The 13,853-nt window shown below is 45.2% G+C and overlaps 1 protein-coding gene and 1 long non-coding RNA gene across 18 annotated transcripts in view; one reads left to right on the top strand and one right to left on the bottom strand.

Moving 5' to 3' along the window:
- Positions 1 to 9,617, bottom strand: part of DTNB (dystrobrevin beta) — a 158,425-nt gene extending 148,808 nt beyond the window's left edge. For 4 of the 17 annotated variants that reach the window (XM_036335160.1, XM_036335164.1, XM_036335166.1 and 1 more), the window contains exon 1: positions 8,103 to 8,194. In XM_036335160.1, coding sequence (XP_036191053.1) covers positions 8,103 to 8,167 — 65 coding nt within the window. In that variant the 5' untranslated portion in view covers positions 8,168 to 8,194. Of the gene's footprint in view, positions 1 to 8,102; positions 8,201 to 9,437 lie in introns of those variants that run through there. The other 13 variants (XM_036335151.1, XM_036335159.1, XM_036335162.1 and 10 more) reach the window with 8 other exon arrangements.
- Positions 9,618 to 9,769: 152 nt separating this feature from the next.
- Positions 9,770 to 10,996, top strand: LOC118669216. The gene is made up of 2 exons (XR_004971914.1): positions 9,770 to 9,925; positions 10,015 to 10,996. It is a non-coding gene; the product is annotated as an uncharacterized LOC118669216 (long non-coding RNA).
- The last annotated feature ends 2,857 nt before the right edge of the window (positions 10,997 to 13,853 follow it).

Here is a 13,853-nt window from a genome sequence, read left to right as displayed (position 1 = left end):
CGCCATCAGCACATGGGAGCAGTGGCAGCAGGAGCGGGGCTGCCGATAGACAGGGGACCGGGGCCATGGTGGGAGGGGCCAGGTGGGGCATGGAGGATGGGCCGAGACCCGCCCCTGTGCCCACCACAGCCTCGCCACCCACAGTTCCTTTCAAGGTGCACGCATTCGTGCACTGGGCCCCTAATATATAAATAAATCCTTATAACAAATAGTATTTCTAACAACTTTAAGGTGTTTTTACTGATCCCCCTTCAATCTCCTTAGATCATTATTGTTCTTGTACTTTGCAATTGACTGACAAGCCCATAATAGATATAGAAGTGTCAGCTCTGCGTTATCTTGCAGTTCATGTTCCCGGCATTATTACTTCAACCCTCAACTGAATCTGAAACTTCATCTGCAGTGTCTTTGTAGGACTCTTTTCAAACGCTTTGTCTATTGAGCAAGTTTCATTTCATTCCCATCAGATAATAGAATCTGAAAGACCACTAAGCCAAGCAGAGGTGAACTGCAATATGTCTGCACAGAATGTAAGCAAACCAATATGGAGGCTGCGGTGTCCCTGCTCCCTTCCTCTCGGCTTACCTCGCTTACCGGACCTGCTGTGTAGCATCAGACATACAGATGGGAGTAAAGGATCAACCTATGAATTAAATATTAGTAAAAGGTAATTGCCCATATTTTCTTGCTATAGCCTACCTAGAGGATCGTTTTTGCATGCCTCCCACTTTGAAAACCACTGGTCATAAATGAGAGAGAGAGAGAGAGAGAGAGAGAGAGAGAGAGAGAGAGAGAGAAGGGGGGAGACAGGACTGTGCCTGGCTTGAGGAGAAAATGAGGGATATGGATGGTAGAATTAGAAAAGTAAATTTAGAGCCTACATGGTTAATGTGGCCTAAGGTTACAAAGCTAATAATTTGTGGATTTAGGCAACCGATTTGACTCAGAAGTCCACTCTCTTTCCGCTGAGCCACATCGCCCCCTTCAGGACAAACACTAGGATTCCAGGGAAAGGAAAAAATACAGGTCCCCAAATTGTGGCACTGGATCAGAACTTAATTCATAGTTACACAGGGTCTGGAGCCTTGTCCGTCCTATCGAGGAAGCAGTGTGTCCCAGAGCTGGACTGAGTCTGCAGGCAGCAGGTGAGTAACTCCCATGGCAAAAACTAAAGGAAAGAGACAGGCTCTAAATAGAAAGGTCTCCAGAATATCTCTGTACTGCACCTAAGTGTCAAATACCCTTCATTTCCCTTGAATCTTTTTGTTTATGTCTTAACCTTCCCAGCCCTCAGTTACTTCAAAGCATCCGGGTATCAAAACTTCCTGTGCAAGCTCGCTGTGTCCCTGCAGACTCCTGTCCGGTTTTCTCTGGATGCCCTAATGTGATCAAGAAATCACAGATGGCCGAAACGGTTTGGCTCAGTGGACAGAGCGTCGGCCTGCGGACTGAAAGGTCCCAGGTTCGATTCCGGTCAAGGGCATGTACCTGGGTTGCGGGCACATCCCCAGTGGGAGATGTGCAGGAGGCAGCTGATCGATGTTTCTCTCTCATCGATGTTTCTAACTATCCCTCTCCCTTCCTCTCTGTAAAAAATCAATAAAATATAAAAATAAAAAAAAAAATAAAAATAAAAATAAAAATAAAAAAAAGAAATCACAGATGACAGAGATTGTCATTACTGAGTACTTAGCTGCAACTAGTCAAACGTCCCTGCAGAACTTCCGTGCTTATTTCAGGGAAATTCTCCACTGTCCTTCCTCTAATACTTCTTCTTTTCTCTTCTCTTTCAGATTAAAAAAAAAAATGTAAATGTTTTTAAGACCACAGAGATTTTCCATTTACAAACCTGAAAAACTTTCTAGGTCCCAATAAAAAAAAATTCAAATACATATTGTACTCCGAATAGCAAAGAGAGCCTCTGAGGGCTGAAGTAACAATTACATAAATTATGTAAAGCTTTTAGCACAAAGCCTGGCACAAAATCAGAGCCTAATTTTTTTAAAAGCCCATGAAATGTGTTCCGGCCTAAATCAAATTATTTGTATTTCTTTTTCACCACAAAAGCAATGTGTAGCCTTCACATCTAAATCCTGAATATTAACAACAATTTCTTTTCTGAGTTCTCATAACTTTGAGTTAACACATTGGTAGCAACGATTATGAGCTACAGAAACCACAAGCAAAGCAACAGAGAACCTGAATGTGAGGGCTTAGAAATAACCTAACCCAGGCCCCACATTTTGCACATCCAAATAAAAATCCTGTCCCAGCATATAACTGAGCGTCACAATAAAGAAATGAATATAGAAGCCTAGGACCCCTAACTCCTTGTTCATTGTATCACCTTTCTATATGAAAACGCTAGCATTATTTTTCTTTGTTCATAAGTCTGTAGGGAAATTTTATAAACAATAAATTAAAGCCACAAACTTAAAACTTTAGTATGTCAAAATATCATATTTTTTAATGTTTTAAAAGACAAGCCACAAACTGGAAGAAGATATGTGAAGCCATCTAAGTGTGGCTCAGTGGTTGAGCATCGACCTATGAGCCAGGAGGTCACTGTTCCATCCAGGTCAGGGCACATACTGGGTTGCGGACAATCCCCAGTGTGAGGCTTTCAGGAGGCAACCAATCGATGATTCTCTCTCATCACTGATGTTTCTATCTCTCTCTCTCTCTCTCCCTTTCTCTCTGAAATCAATTAAAAAATATATTTTTTTAAAGTAAAGAGCATTTTTTTTAATGTAGTAAAAATTATAAATCAGCCCTGGCTGCTGTGGCTCAGTTAGTTAAGCATCATCCCATGCACCAAAAGGTTGCTGGTTCGATTCCCATACAATATATGTTTCTCTGGGTTATCAGTAACTCAGAAAGGTCTCTTCTACCATTAACAATATTAAAGAGAAAATAATTTCAACAAATGCCCCCCCCCCGAAAAGTCCTTGAAAAAATTCAACACCCAATAAAAATACAAATCAAGAACAGAAGAAAACTTCCTCAAGTTGACAAAAGACATCTGCCAGAAACCTTCAGTAAGTATGCTATCTAACAGCGAAACACTGGAAGCATTCCCATTCAGGAAAAAGATAAAAGTGCCCATTATCATCACTGCTATTCAACTTCTGTACTGAAGGGTCTAGGTCAGCCGTGGGCAAACTACGGCCCGCGGGCCGGATCCGGCCCGTTTGAAATGAATACAACTAAAAAAAAAAAAAAAAAAAAACCGTACCCTTTTATGTAATGATGTTTACTTTGAATTTATATTAGTTCACACAAACACTCCATCCACGCTTTTGTTCCGGCCCTCCGGTCCAGTTTAAGAACCCATTGTGGCCCTCGAGTCAAAAAGTTTGCCCACCCCTAGTCTAGGTATTGCAGTAACACAGAAAATAAAAACAGTGGTGTGAAGTTTAGAAAGAAGGATGGCCAGTGAAGTCTCCTAATCAAAGCAGTTTAGTAAGCAGACACTTGGGTGCATCCCTTCTCCTTCAAATACACAGTAATAGACAAATTATTTTTAAATGACTTAGGAAGGTTCAACAAGAAAAACCTTCATTTGGATCAGAAACAGAATAGACACAAAATGGGGAGCGAAGCTGAAGCTACAGGCTTGCTGGACACCGAGTCCAGAAGCAGGTGTGTACTTCCTGCAGGGCAACAGAGACTCATCGAGCAGAAGACCTGGACAGGCCGGGGACGTCTGAGCCAGGCTCACGGTTTAAAGCCAGGATGAGGCTGAGCCGAAAGGAAGCTAAAAAACACAGCTGCCGGTCTCTGCCTAGAACTAGTTTATGCAATGCTCTGGGCTTAAAAATGTGGGAAGATAAAAACGCAGACTCGTGGCCAGGAACTGAACCAAAACATTCACTTAACTCTGAGTGGATCTAAAAGAGCCCCAATTACCTCAAAGAGCAGGACCCCTGACCCACCATTATCATATCTAATTTTTATTAGGTTCCAGCCGATCAAGAAAAGCACCTAAAATATCACCACACCGAGAAGGGTGAGCACAGAAATAAGAACAAAATTAAAAGCACTAACACTCAAATGAATCTGTAAATCAACACTGCAAACTACACAAAGAAATATAATGCTAAGAAAGATAGCCAACAAAAGCAACAACTGGAATAAGAATTCATTCCAGATGAAGTTAATTTTACAGAACAGTTTGACAAATGCTTATTTTTAAGTACATTTAAGGTGCTAGAATATACATTTTTTAAATTATTGAAAATGCAAAACTGTACAGCCACTTTCAAAGACAAGCAGTTTCTTACTAAGCTAAACATTCTCTAACAATATGACCCAGCAATCATGCTCCTAAGTATTTATTCAAAAAAGGTGAAAACTTATGTCTACACAAAAACCTGCACATAAATATTAACAGCACCTTTATTCATAATTATCAAAAACTGGAAGTAACCAAAATATCCTTCAAAAGTGGACAAACTGTGGTACTTTCATACAATGGAATATTATTCAGCAATAAAAACAAATGAGCTGTCAAGCCAGCAAAAGACATCGAGGAACCTCAAAGGCATAATGCTAACTGGTGAAAGACAACAGTCTGAAAGGCTACAAACTGTATGATCCAAACATATGAAATTCTGGAAAAGGCAAAGCTATAGACACAGTAAAATGATCAGTGGTTGCTGGGACCATCTCACGAGGAGGGAGGGAAGAATTGAGTAGGTGGAACACAGAGGATTTGTAGGACAATGACATGGTTCTGTATGACATACATGAAATGTCATGTAATGATACTAATGATGCATGACATACAGTTGTGAAAGCCTAAAGAACTATGTGACACTAAGAGTGAAGTCTAACAAGAGACAGAGAAGCATCGATCAGATGCTCAGAACTCAGAGGGAAGGCAGGGGAGGGTGGGGGTGAGGGGGAGAGGTCAGCCAAAGGACTTGTATGCATGCATATACGCATAAGCGATGGATGTGGACAACAGGGGGTGAGGGTGAGGGCAGGATTGGGGGGATGAGGGGACATTGGGGGGATAAGGACACATTTGTAACATCTTAATCAATAAAGGGGGAAAACTTAAAAAAAAAAAAGAGTGGAGCCTAACATAAACTATGGACTAAAGTTAATAATAATAACAACAATAATAACAACCAATATTGATTCATCAGTTGTAGCAAATGTGCCACACTAAAGCAAGATATTGATAACAGGGGAAACTATGCATGGGGAAGAGGGAGTTTATAAGAACTCTTTGTATCATCCACCCATTTAGGTCACATTCAGGTATGTATCTAATTTTTTTAAATTGTCATGGACAGTTTCACTGCTGGATATATACACAAAATAACTGAAAGGGACTTGAACATGTATCTACACGCCCATTTTTCACAACAGCATGATTCACAACAGCCAAAAGCTGGAAACAACTAAACTGTCCTGCTGGATGAATGAATGAACAAACGTGACACGTACATACAACGAAATAGTGTTCAGTTTTTAAAAAGGAAGAAAGTCTGACACGCACAACCCTGAAGATGTTATGCTAAGTGAAATAAGCCAAACACAAAAAGACAAATATAGTCAGATTCCACTTGTATGCAGTACCACAGTGGTCAGATTCATAGAGAGTACAATGGTGGTCGCTGAGGCTGAAGGGAGGAGAGAACTGGGAGTTAGTGTTTAATGGGTAGAGTTTCATGTTGGAAAATATGAAAAAATGTAATGTCACGGAACTGTCCACTTAAAAATGGTATAATGGTAAATTTTATGTATATTCTGCCACAATAAAACATTATAAGAAAAAGTGCTGAAAAACTGATGATCACAATTAAAAAATAAATTATATCTCTTTATTATACCATCTAGAAATTTCACACTAAAAGTAAAACTTTTTTTTTTAATCCTCACCTGAGGATATGGTTTTTTTAGAAATCCATTTCAGAGAGAGAGAGGACGGGAGAGTGAAAGAGAGAGAGAAACACCGATTATTTGCCTCCCATCTGCGCTCTGAACAGGGATCAAACCCGAAACCCAGGTAAGTGCCCGGACCGGGAATCGATCTTGCAACCTTTTGGTGTATGGGATGACGTTCCAACCAACTAGCTGGGCAAAACTTATTTTTTTAATTTTAGAAGGACATAAAAAAATATATAATTCAGACCCTGGGATAGAGAAAATTTACTTAACAAGATCACACACACACAAATTTAATTTAAGGGAATTTCTTTCATAAATGTAACAGGAAAATTTAAAATGTGCATACAACCAAAGACACTGTGAACAAAGGGAAAAGGCAAGCCTCAGACTGGCAGGATGCATTCGCAACACATACACCCATTAAAAACAAATTAGTATCCAAAGTAACCTCACTGTCCCTGGCGAGTGAAGGCTCCGTAAACGGTCAGTTCAGTCTACCACTGAACACTGTGCGGCAGTTAAAAATAAATGAACCAGCTCCACAGGTAGCAACATGGTTAAACCTCCACCAATTAAAATTTTAAATGTGCACCCTCTTGACCCAGCGAGCCTCCCTTTCATTCACTGCAGCCATGTCTGAAACTACGGTACCGCACACACTTCGTGAGAGAGTGCGTAGTGGTCAGGAAGGGCCAGGTAGATCCCTGTTTCAACACGGAGAGATCTCTGATGTTCTGGTAGAAAACAAGCTGCAGAACAGTGTACAGTGTCGTGTCGTGCATGTGGGGAGCATGGGGAAAGCCTGCTTCTGTCTGCATTACCTACACCAGTATAGAGATGGAAATGCACAGAGACAGGTCAGGAAGGAGCATAACAGAGTACAGCTTTGGTGGAGAAGGGAGTGGGCCCAGGAGGCTTTCATTCTGTCTGTACTGTCGGTATTTTCTCAGAGTGCGCCCTCAGGAGCCATCTGCACAGCTGCAGCCCCAGCCACACTGACTGGGCACCATACAACCCCAGGAGCTGCCGTTCGCAGGGACTCTGCTAGGAACGGCGTCTCCGAAACCTGGGCCGTATAGATCCTGCGCAAGTAGACACCACAGCCCTGAAGCTTGTGTAGCTAGAAATAAATTAAACAGGGGGGTGAAGTGAGCCCCAGCCAGGTGGCTCAGCGGGTTGGAGCATTGTCTGCTGTACCAAAAGGTTTCTGTTTTGATTCCCGGTCAGGGCACGTACCTGGGTTTTGGGTTCCATCCCCGATCAGAGCTCGTGCAGTAGGCAACCAATCCATGTGTCTCTCTCACACTGGTGCTTCCCTCTCTCTCTCCTCCTACCCCTCTTATCTAAAATCCATGATGTCTTCTGGAGAGAGATAAGTTTCTATATCCTGATTGGGATAGTGGCTGGACAAAGTATGCATATTTTTAAAACTCACCCACTATACACAGGTATCTATGCACTTTATTATATGTAAACTACACATCAATAAAGTTGATGTTAAAATAAATATGAATTAAATACATAAATAAAACACAATTATCACTGGGAGAACAAAGCTCCTGAAATTACAGGACCCAAAACGGAACTGGCAGACGCCTGCTGGAGGCACTCTGAGGTACACAGCAGTGAAACTGAAGAGATATCAGCTCTTCAAGGCTGACCACACGACGCCAAATCTGGATTAACATGACCCTTATTTTTTAACACGAGGAAACGAAGGCCCTGAGAGATTTCCAGAAAGGGTATAAAATAGAGGGTAACTTGCCATTCTACCGGTTAGAAGTCTAGTTTTCTAAGTAGAACTTTGTCTCTCACACTCGGTGGACCCTCAAGAACCTTGTCAGTTCTGCTTTGACTCTATAACCCCCTTCAAAGGTGACTCCACTTACGTGTGATAAAAATCCTCATAGAACTCATAAAAGGTCAAGTTTTGATTTGGCAGACAAAGTAACCGAACAGGCACTGCAACCCAGGGAACTGAAACGGCAGACTGGAGCGGGAGAGTCTAGGAATCTAAGCAAGGCAGCCTGCGCACAGGCAGGGCTCCAGCCCATGCAGGGGCTTACTACAGACCCACAGTCCAAGAACCAGGACAAGAGTAAAAAACAAAAAGTGTCCTCTGGACAAAAGTGCTCTTCTTCAGGTGGCGGAAAAGAGAGGAGTGGAAGCCATGGCCCCAGGAGTAAGTTCTAACAGCTAACCTGCAATGAAGGTGTGAGAGCAGCAGCATGGCTACCAGAAAAGGCAACTCCATCACCGCAGCCATTGTTTTAAACGCTCAGACCTGTGAACCCCGGTTACCTTACATGGAAGAAAAAAAAAAGGGGGGGGGGTAGAGGGAGCTTTAGGAACAAGGGAAGTCCATCAGCCACCCCCACCAGCAGAGTGATGAATGCTGCTCTGTGCAATGTACACCAAAACCATGCTGGGTTCATTCATTCACACAATAAACATTTCTTGCAGGACTGCTGTTCTCGTCTGTCGCTGAGAAGTTAGCTAGCAGTGATCATGGAGCCCTTAATAACAGTTGGGAAAGAAGGAAACTTCTTTTCTCCTTTCAAATTTTTAATTTTTCTCTCCCTTTAAATGTTACAAGAGCCTCCAAAACTCTCCTAAGTTGCTCCCACGAGCTCCCTGGACCCTCCTGCTTTATCCCCAAACCACGCCACGTATGGCTGCAATCTCCCCATCCCGGGAGGAGTGGGGGGTGGACACGAGACCTAAGGTGAGTAAGGTGTGAGACAACATTCAATGCTGCTTTGTATTTTGTGTTCGTAGCTTCACAAACAAATGGTTAGCTCCTACAGTAAATTACGGTGTGTTTGACACTATTTTGTGGCCCCACTGCCGACCACGGCCCCCTACCCACGGAGGCTGGCTAATCAATAAACGCCTGCGAAGCATGCTGGAGGTCTCCCTCACCCCGAGGCCTGGCACAGGCACCGAGCGGCGAGCATTCGTCAGCGGCATCCTCTCCCCGCCAGCACTTTCCTTCCACGGGTGACACGGTGCACGGGGTCGCTGTGAGGTGCCTCGGGAAACAGTGTTTGGGGGCGATCTGAAATAAATCCCATTCCCTCTGCCAGGGCCTGTCTGCCTCACCTGCCCTCTGCCAGGACCTGCCTCCTATGCCCCCTTGAGCGCCTAACGCAGAGCCCGCTCCCCGGGAACAGGGCTCCAGCAGCATCAGCGCGGCGCCCGCACCCGGCTCCGCACCGACGGCCACGGCGCGCCCGGAACTCGGGAGACCCCCTCCCGGGCCCGGGGTTCGGAGCCCGGCGGCGCCGGCCGGGGCTGCACTTCATCCCCTCCGCGCGCCCCTCCAGGGCCGTGAGCGCGGAGCCGTCTCCGCTCGCAGCGCGCGGTGCAGCGGCCCCGGCTCCCCGCGCGCCTCCCCGCCGCGCCCGGCCCTGCACCCCCGCGGGCTCCCGAGGTCGGGGCGCTACGCGGGCTCCTCCCGTTCCTCGCGGGCGCGAGGCTCCAGCACCGCGCACCTCTCCCGCAGCCGCTGCCGCCGCGGACCCCCCCTTACTCACTTCCCGGCTGGCGCAGGGGGAGTCCAGACGGTCTCCGCGGCCGCAGCCTCCCCCGCCAACCTCCGGCCCGGCGTCCGCGGCTCAGGCGGCGGCGGCGCCCGCTCAGGCCCTGGAGCCGCCCCCGCGACGAGCGTCCTCAACTCCCGGCTCGCGCCGCTTCCCCGCCCGGCACGCGCAGCGAGCCCGCCCCCCGTGCGAGGGCGCGAGGGCGCGAGGTCTCCGGGCTGCAGGCGGGCACGCGCCGCCGCCGCCGCGAGCGCGCGATGGGGGCGTGGCTTCCGCCCGGGGAGGGGCGGGCCAGCGGCAGGGCCCCGCCCCCTGCGGCCCGGCCGGCCCGGCCCCCCGCCCGTCTCCGGGTTCCCTGCCCGCGGGTGAAAGCTGGCCCCCCGCGGGCGTCCCCCGCACCCGGATCGCGGCCGCTGCGGTGCGTTTCAACTCTGCACGGATTTGCCAGGCCGGCTGGATGCTCCGCCCGACGTGACTCCCAGGTAAAGAATGCGAAGCACCACCCGTGAATCATTCATCCGCGCCTCGGGCACGCTACCCTCCCCGGAATTATTTTGCCAAATTAATTCAGCTCTGCAGGCGTTTCCGGAGCACCGACTGGACAGCCGGTGCTGAGTGGGTCCACCTTCGCGGTCACGGTCCCTGGTCCCGAGGAGCGCATAACTCAGTGGAAGAGCAGCCGCTCAACAACGCCGTGTGCTGACCCGTGCAAAGCCGAGCGCGGGCAGGGGAGGAGGAGATGGCTTCCGCTTGGATCCAGGGGACGGGTTCCTGGAAGAGGAGGCATTTGTGCTCAGCCCTGACGGGAGAAAAGGGAGGAGGCGTAGGAGACAAGGCCGAGGGCATCAAAGGCTGGGGAAACAGCGTGGGCAGAGGAAGAGAGGGGGACCACGGTTCACCACCTCAGCATCCACTTTTTTCTTGTAATCGTATCCATTTTTCATAGACTCCTTTCCAACCCATGTGAAACATAGATTATTCCACATTAGGAACAGCGAAGCTTTTTTCATGACTCAAAGAATCTTTTTCTCAACGTTATTTAAGGCTGAAAAAAAAGCAGTGTCCTTCGAGGGCTGTTGTATGTGAAGGATGTTACATCCTAAGCGGAGAGACCCAAAGCCAGTGTGCTTTGCGCCTGGTTTTTCCCTGCTTTTTGGCACCTTATGATAAGGCAGATCCTGCCACCTCCTGCTGCCTGCCTGCCTTCAGAACACCCTCTTCCTCCTCGTCCTCTTCCTATTTTAAAACTCCTACCGCGAAGGAAATGCTGGCAACCAACTGTAAGGGAGAGTAAACACCGCTCAGAGAAAGGTGTCACCTTTCACACAGGAACTTCGCGACCACATTCCTGCTTGGGAGGCTTTTCCGCTTGTACGCTGGCCTTGACTGTGTTCTGAATATGTTAAGATACTCAGAATGCAGGTAAGAGACCTCTTGTGTATTCATTTACCAGCTTGGAGCACCCGTTGGAGGAGGCATCGAATGGGTCCTTTGGAGAAAAGATGTCTATTTGATGTAAAATAAATATGTAAACATGACTTTAAATATTTAAATGTTCACCCTAGTGATTGAACCCAAAGTAATGTCAATATGTGGGCCAGACTGTTATGAACCATTCTGGGAACCGACTACAGTACGTACACTCACGTTAGCATTTCCCCATCTCTGTTCTGCATCTCATTGCCTCTCATGTGCGCGGAACACTTATTTCAAACATATTTCAATCCTTTTCTCCCCTCCCCTCCTTTCCAAAATCATCAACTCCTCCTTCCTACTTGTCCCATTCCTTCACCATCTATTCATGTTCAGGCTTTCCTCTCCTAAAGGAAAAGGAAGAAACCCCTCTATCATTCCAGATTGTGCTGTAAGTTCTTTTACAAACACCTTAACGCAGTTTATCTCTGCCAACTCCGCTGCCCCTCACTCCCCACCGCGTGGCTCTGTAGCTTTTGCCCCACCACAGGACTGCACTTCTCTCCGCCGTGAATGGCTGTTTCATCCTGAATGCCCGCCGGCCACTTTTGAGTCCTCTGTTTCTAGAGTTTTCCATGGTATTTGACCACACAGAGCACGCCACTCTTTTTGAAACATCCTTTGCCTTCACAACATGACTCATCTCCTAACCCCTCTGACCGGTCCTGTCTCCAGGATTCTGGAAGCCATTGGAACAGAAAACCACCCAGCCGAGCCCTACCCAAATCTCTGACTCCAAAGAGTGTGACGTTATAACTAGAACGGTTCCTAGTTTAAGTCGTTCCTGTTTAGGATAGGTAGTTTGTGATGGAGTCTGTTACCCAAAATATTTGGCATCAGACTTCTCGAGAGCAAACCAAGGCAGTAACGATGCAGCATTTTCTGAAGACTCGAGGGAAGAAGATGCAAGATAAGGATTTTATACCCATCATCCATCATGCTGTTTTTTTCAAACATCATGGGCTATAGAAAAAACTTTTTAAAATGCAAGAATTCCAAGAACTATGCCTATAAGCCCATCCTAAGTACTACAGCAGGGGTCAGCAAATTCTTTCTAAAGCACAAAGATAGTAAATATTTTGCTTGGCAGGCCTAACTCTTCAACTCTGTCATGGTAGCACAAAAGCTACCATAGATACATTGCAAATAAGTAGGTGTGGCTATGTCTCAAATAAACTGAACTGACCAAAATAGGCAGTAGACTGGATTTCGCCTATGAATTGTGGTTCGCCTCTTCTATACTAGAGGAAATCATTTCTCTCAAAAAAGCACAAAGTCCATATGATTTAAGAAACACATACTATGACCACATGGGGTTTTATGTACTCGTGTGCTAGAACTACCATAACAAAGTACCACAGACCAGCCTAAAGAACAGAAATTTTTTCCTCACAGACTTGGAGGCTGTTGACAAGATCAAGCTGTGACAGTGTTGGCTTCTGCCGGGACCTTCTCCCTGTGTCTTCCCCTGGTCTTCCTTTGTGCTGTGAGAATCTGTGTGCTAATCCCCTCTTCTTATAAAGACACCAGTTATATTGGAGCAGGGCCCACCCTAATGGCCTCCTTTCAATTTAATTATGCCTTTAAAGACCCTATCTTCAAATACAGTCACATTCTGCAATACTGGTTAGGACTTCAACTACTTAAATGTGAAAGCTATAATAATAAAAGTCTTAGGGAAAAAAAATACATGTAAATCTTCATTACCTTAGGTTTGGCAAAGCCTTTTTTTTTTTTTTTTTCAAAGCCTTCTTAGATAAAACATCGCAAGCACAAATGACAGAAGAAAAAATAGACAAATTGTACTTTATCAAAATGAAAAACTTCTGTCCATCAAAGGACACCATTTAAAAAGTACCAAGGCAGCCTACAGAATGGGAGTAAATATTTTCAAATAGTGTATGTGATAAGAAACTCATATCCAGAATATATAAACAGCACTACAATTATAAAACGAATAACCCAATTGAAAGTGGGGAAATGATTTGAGCAGACGTTTCTTCAAAGGAGATATATAGATGGCCAATGAGCACATGTAAAGATGCTCGACATGGTTAGCTATTAGTAGAATGTAAGTCAAAAATGCAATGAGATACCACTCCACCCCCACGAGGGCGGCTATAATGAAAACTACAGACAATGTGTTGGTGAGAATGTGGAGACGTTAGGGTATCGATACATGGCTGGTAGAAATGTAACGTGGCGCAGCTGCTCCAGAAAACAGCTGCAGTTCCTCAAAATGTTAAACACGAAGATATCATATGACTCAGTAATTCTATTTCGAGATGTATACCCAAGAGACTTGAAAATATATGCCCACACAAGAACCTATGCACAAATGTTCATAGTGTCTGCTTCATAATAGCCAACGATGAGAACAATCCAAAACCCCATCAACTGATGAATGGATAAACAAGATGTGGTAAATCCATTCATACAATAGAATATTATTCAGCAATAAAAACTAATGGAGCCCGTGCTATAACATGGATGAAATTTGAAAACATTATGCCAAGTGAAAGAAGCCAATCAAAGAAAACCACATATTATAGTATTCAATATAATACATGAAATGTCCAGAATAGGCAAATATTTATAGAGACAGAAAGTAGACTTGTGGTTGGAGGGGTTGGAGAGATTAAAAAAGGACTACTAATAGGTATGAGGTTACTTTTTGAGTTGATGACATTGTTCTAAAGTTGATTGTGGTGATGGTTATACAACTTGGATACACTGAAAACCACCAAATCGTACACTTTAAACAGATGAATTAAGAGGTATGTGAATTGTGTCTCAATCAATGTGGTTCTTTGAAAGTGGAAAACTGTAAGGCAATCCTGAAAGACACAAAAGGATACTTGAACAAGACATTGGTTTTGGTTAAAATATCTTAACATTGTAAACATGACAGTTCTCCTTATGGTAATTTATAAATTT

Source organism: Myotis myotis, unplaced genomic scaffold, assembly GCF_014108235.1.
Source record: "Myotis myotis isolate mMyoMyo1 unplaced genomic scaffold, mMyoMyo1.p scaffold_m19_p_14, whole genome shotgun sequence".
NCBI classification, from domain to species: domain Eukaryota; kingdom Metazoa; phylum Chordata; class Mammalia; order Chiroptera; family Vespertilionidae; genus Myotis; species Myotis myotis.
The sequence above is the reverse complement of the archived record's forward strand: the minus strand, read 5'-3'. Positions and strand labels throughout refer to the sequence as shown.